The 3,218-nt window shown below is 39.7% G+C and overlaps 1 protein-coding gene across 1 annotated transcript; it reads left to right on the forward strand.

Annotated features, from left to right (window-relative positions):
* Positions 1–925: 925 nt before the first annotated feature.
* LOC120766274 (cAMP-dependent protein kinase catalytic subunit 2) lies at positions 926–2,268 on the forward strand. Its single transcript, XM_040091676.1, has 5 exons — positions 926–1,117; positions 1,187–1,416; positions 1,479–1,644; positions 1,712–1,989; positions 2,052–2,268. Exons 1-5 carry the CDS (start codon positions 926–928, stop codon positions 2,266–2,268), a joined length of 1,083 nt encoding a protein of 360 aa, XP_039947610.1.
* Positions 2,269–3,218: the final 950 nt, after the last annotated feature.

Raw genomic sequence — 3,218 nt, forward strand, 5'->3', positions numbered from 1 at the left:
CTAACTAGAACTCTGCTCAAGTATCTAGGAGCTTCGGAGTCCAAAGTACTAGACGATGTATGAAACATAGAAATCAAGTCGCTCTTAAAATTCGCAAAAAAAGTTGACGTCCTATGTGGCGAATTCTTCACCTCAAAGTAGACTGGAGATTCGGGCATTGCTAAGAACCAGCAGGTCCGTGTTTGGCGTGATAGCCGGGCAGTATAACCTAACCTTACTTATTTGTTACATAAATATAACTACTTTTCATGTGTATTTTGATGTAACTCGAATTGCATTATTTTCGTTTGAAGAGCATAGGGGCGTGTTGAACTCGAGTGAGCGAAAAATAGAAGAAGTATCAAAAGGAATATTAATTATTACGAATAATATTTGCTAAGGCAGTAGAACAGATTTTGCGTGAAAATGATGTGATATATAAGGGAAATCTTTACAATGATACGAATAATGTAGAGACAAATATATCGAGTTATGAAATCGCCCGCAATCGTTAAGACGCTTAGAGTAGTTTTTTTTTATCAAATAATGTTCTGCATCGAATTTGGTCAAGAGCCTGAGTGTAAGGAACATAGGCAAATAATAGATGATCTTTTTTGTTAATCATATGGTTCATGACCCCATCCGTAGTTATATGTTAAGAACAATAAACTCAAAACTTCTCAATTTCCAATAGAAAAATGCTTTATTTTTTTCAAAACTTGCCCACACTGAATGAATTTCATCCTACATTTAGAGTCAATAAATTACTTGTTCTACTCATTTATCGTAAGAGGAGCATTGAAAAAGTCTCAAGCAAAAAATCGAAAGTCAAAGAAACACAAACAAACAACCGTTTGAAAACTAAAATAAAAAAGAAAGCAAATCTCAAAAAAGTTAAACAGAAAAAAACGGATTCTTCACTTATTTTCAGATGCAACCCAATAAAATGAACAACCATCAAGCGGCTCAGAATAAACAAGCGGTAATTTTTAATCCGGTCGTTGACTACGAACTAGTGCTGTCGCTATTTCTGGAAGAATTTAACGGGCGTTGGAGCAATGTGCAACCCTCACCGGAGACCGGACTCGAGGGCTATGAAGAAATAACCATACTCGGCTCGGGCTCATTCGGCCAGGTGGTGAGTAGTAAAGCGAAACGATCAGTTTAGGCGACCGCTTTGACTTCTGCCACAATCTCATCACATCAGGCATTGTGCAAGGATAAGTCGACGGGCGATTACTATGCAGCGAAACTTATGCTGAAAGAGAAGATCGTGAAGATGAAGCAGGTGACACATGTGCATAATGAGAAACGGGTGCTGGCCTGCATCAAATTTCCCTTCCTCATTTGGCTAGAGTTCTCACGCAAGGACTACGATCTGCTCTACTTGGGACTGCCATTCGTCAATGGCGGCGAATTGTTCACATATCATCGCAAGTACCGTGTGTGCCCCGTGCCAGCTCATTGCATCAATAAATTTTGATCCTTTCCCTCTTTAGAATGCGCAAGTTCAATGAGAAGCACGCCCGCTTCTACGCTGCTCAAGTGTTTCTCGCTTTGGAGTATTTGCATTTCCTGCACCTCATCTACCGTGACCTGAAGCCCGAGAACGTAATGATCGATAAGAATGGTTACATCAAAATAACGGACTTTGGATTTGTTAAGGTCGCTCATATTTTACGTTATTAAATCATCTTTGTTATAATGTACTTAATGATGTTTAACTCAGCAGAAAGTCGAGACCCGCACTATGACGCTGTGCGGCACGCCCGAGTACCTTGCGCCCGAGGTCATTCAGTCGCGACCGTATGGCTCGTGCGTGGACTGGTGGTCCTTTGGTGTGTTCATTTACGAAATGGTCAATGGTTCGTCACCCTTCTCACCCTTTAATCGCGACATAATGGTTATGTATGGCAAGATTTGTGAAGGCGAGTACAAAATGCCGCAGGGCTTCAGCTCCGAACTGAAAGACTTGGTTGAAAATTTGCTGCAAGTCGAATTGTCGAAGAGGTGAGTTAGTAGAGGGTTTTATGTGCTCATATTATGGTGTGTCTAATTTTCATTTAATTTAGATTTGGCAGCTTAATCAATGGCAATAAAGACATTAAGAACCACGATTGGTTCAAGTCCATCGATTGGTTTGCGATACTCAACCAGGAAATGCCGGCTCCCTACGTGCCACAGATTGGTCATGCCGAAGACTTGTCCAATTTTGATAAGTATCCGGAGTTTAAGCGTGGACCGAAGTCGAAAACTTGTCGTTATTGCGAGGCTTTTGCTGAATTTTAAATTGAGAATTCTCTGTTTTTCTATATTTTCATTGTGAATTACTTGATTACTGATTACTTATTAATTACACACGTTAGTTGAAAACCGATAATCGACATTTTGACACACTAGCCGGGTTTCTATGTGCGGGGTCACATATGTATGTATATCTTTTGAGAATATCGAAAACCATTTGAATTACAGTGACTAATTGCTCTTGTTCCAAGAGAAACATGACTATAGACCGTAAGTGGACTGAATTTTTAGCAATATAAAATGGGACAAAAGGCGGAACCGTCTCCTAGGAGCATCAAGAAGTATTTTATTAACTACGTCGACGACAGAAAACATTACGCCGACCAGACTTCGGATGCAACAAACTTCGGACATGCAGTAACCGCCTTTTACAGTGGAGCTATTAAGTGTGTTAAGTGTGAGTTTTCGAAGTTTCTTAGGATTGAAAGATCATCGAATGATTCTTTTTTCTTTTCAGTTTTCTCAACATCATTTTTCACAAATAAATCTTTTACAATCACATTCTTTTCCCCAGATCATGTGTTATGTTCTTAATCGCTTTTCTTACACTCAAGAAACAGCCATAGAAAGCTCGTTTTTTCTCCAACTCTCCACAAAGGAGTGAAAACACATGTTGGGTGCCACATTTTAATGAGTGTTTGCGTAATTTCTCACAGCTCCATCTTTACGCCATACTTGGTGGTGCGAAGAGACACACCACAAAGTGTCACCAATCACGATTTTTTCTTCTTCTTATGTTTGCTTGTACGTATTTCGAAAGCATAATTTTTCACACACACACACACACACGCCCATTTCGAAATCTTGTATCTAATGTTTCCAATTTGGCGTTCTTCTAAGCAATTAATTACCCAATTTCTCTGGTGTTCCAAGAAGAACAGCTGTAAGACAAGTGCCGAGCAAGTGATCGCCGAAGCTGTTGAAATCTTTCACTT

This window comes from Bactrocera tryoni, chromosome 1 (genome assembly GCF_016617805.1).
Source record: "Bactrocera tryoni isolate S06 chromosome 1, CSIRO_BtryS06_freeze2, whole genome shotgun sequence".
In the NCBI taxonomy this organism is placed as follows: domain Eukaryota; kingdom Metazoa; phylum Arthropoda; class Insecta; order Diptera; family Tephritidae; genus Bactrocera; species Bactrocera tryoni.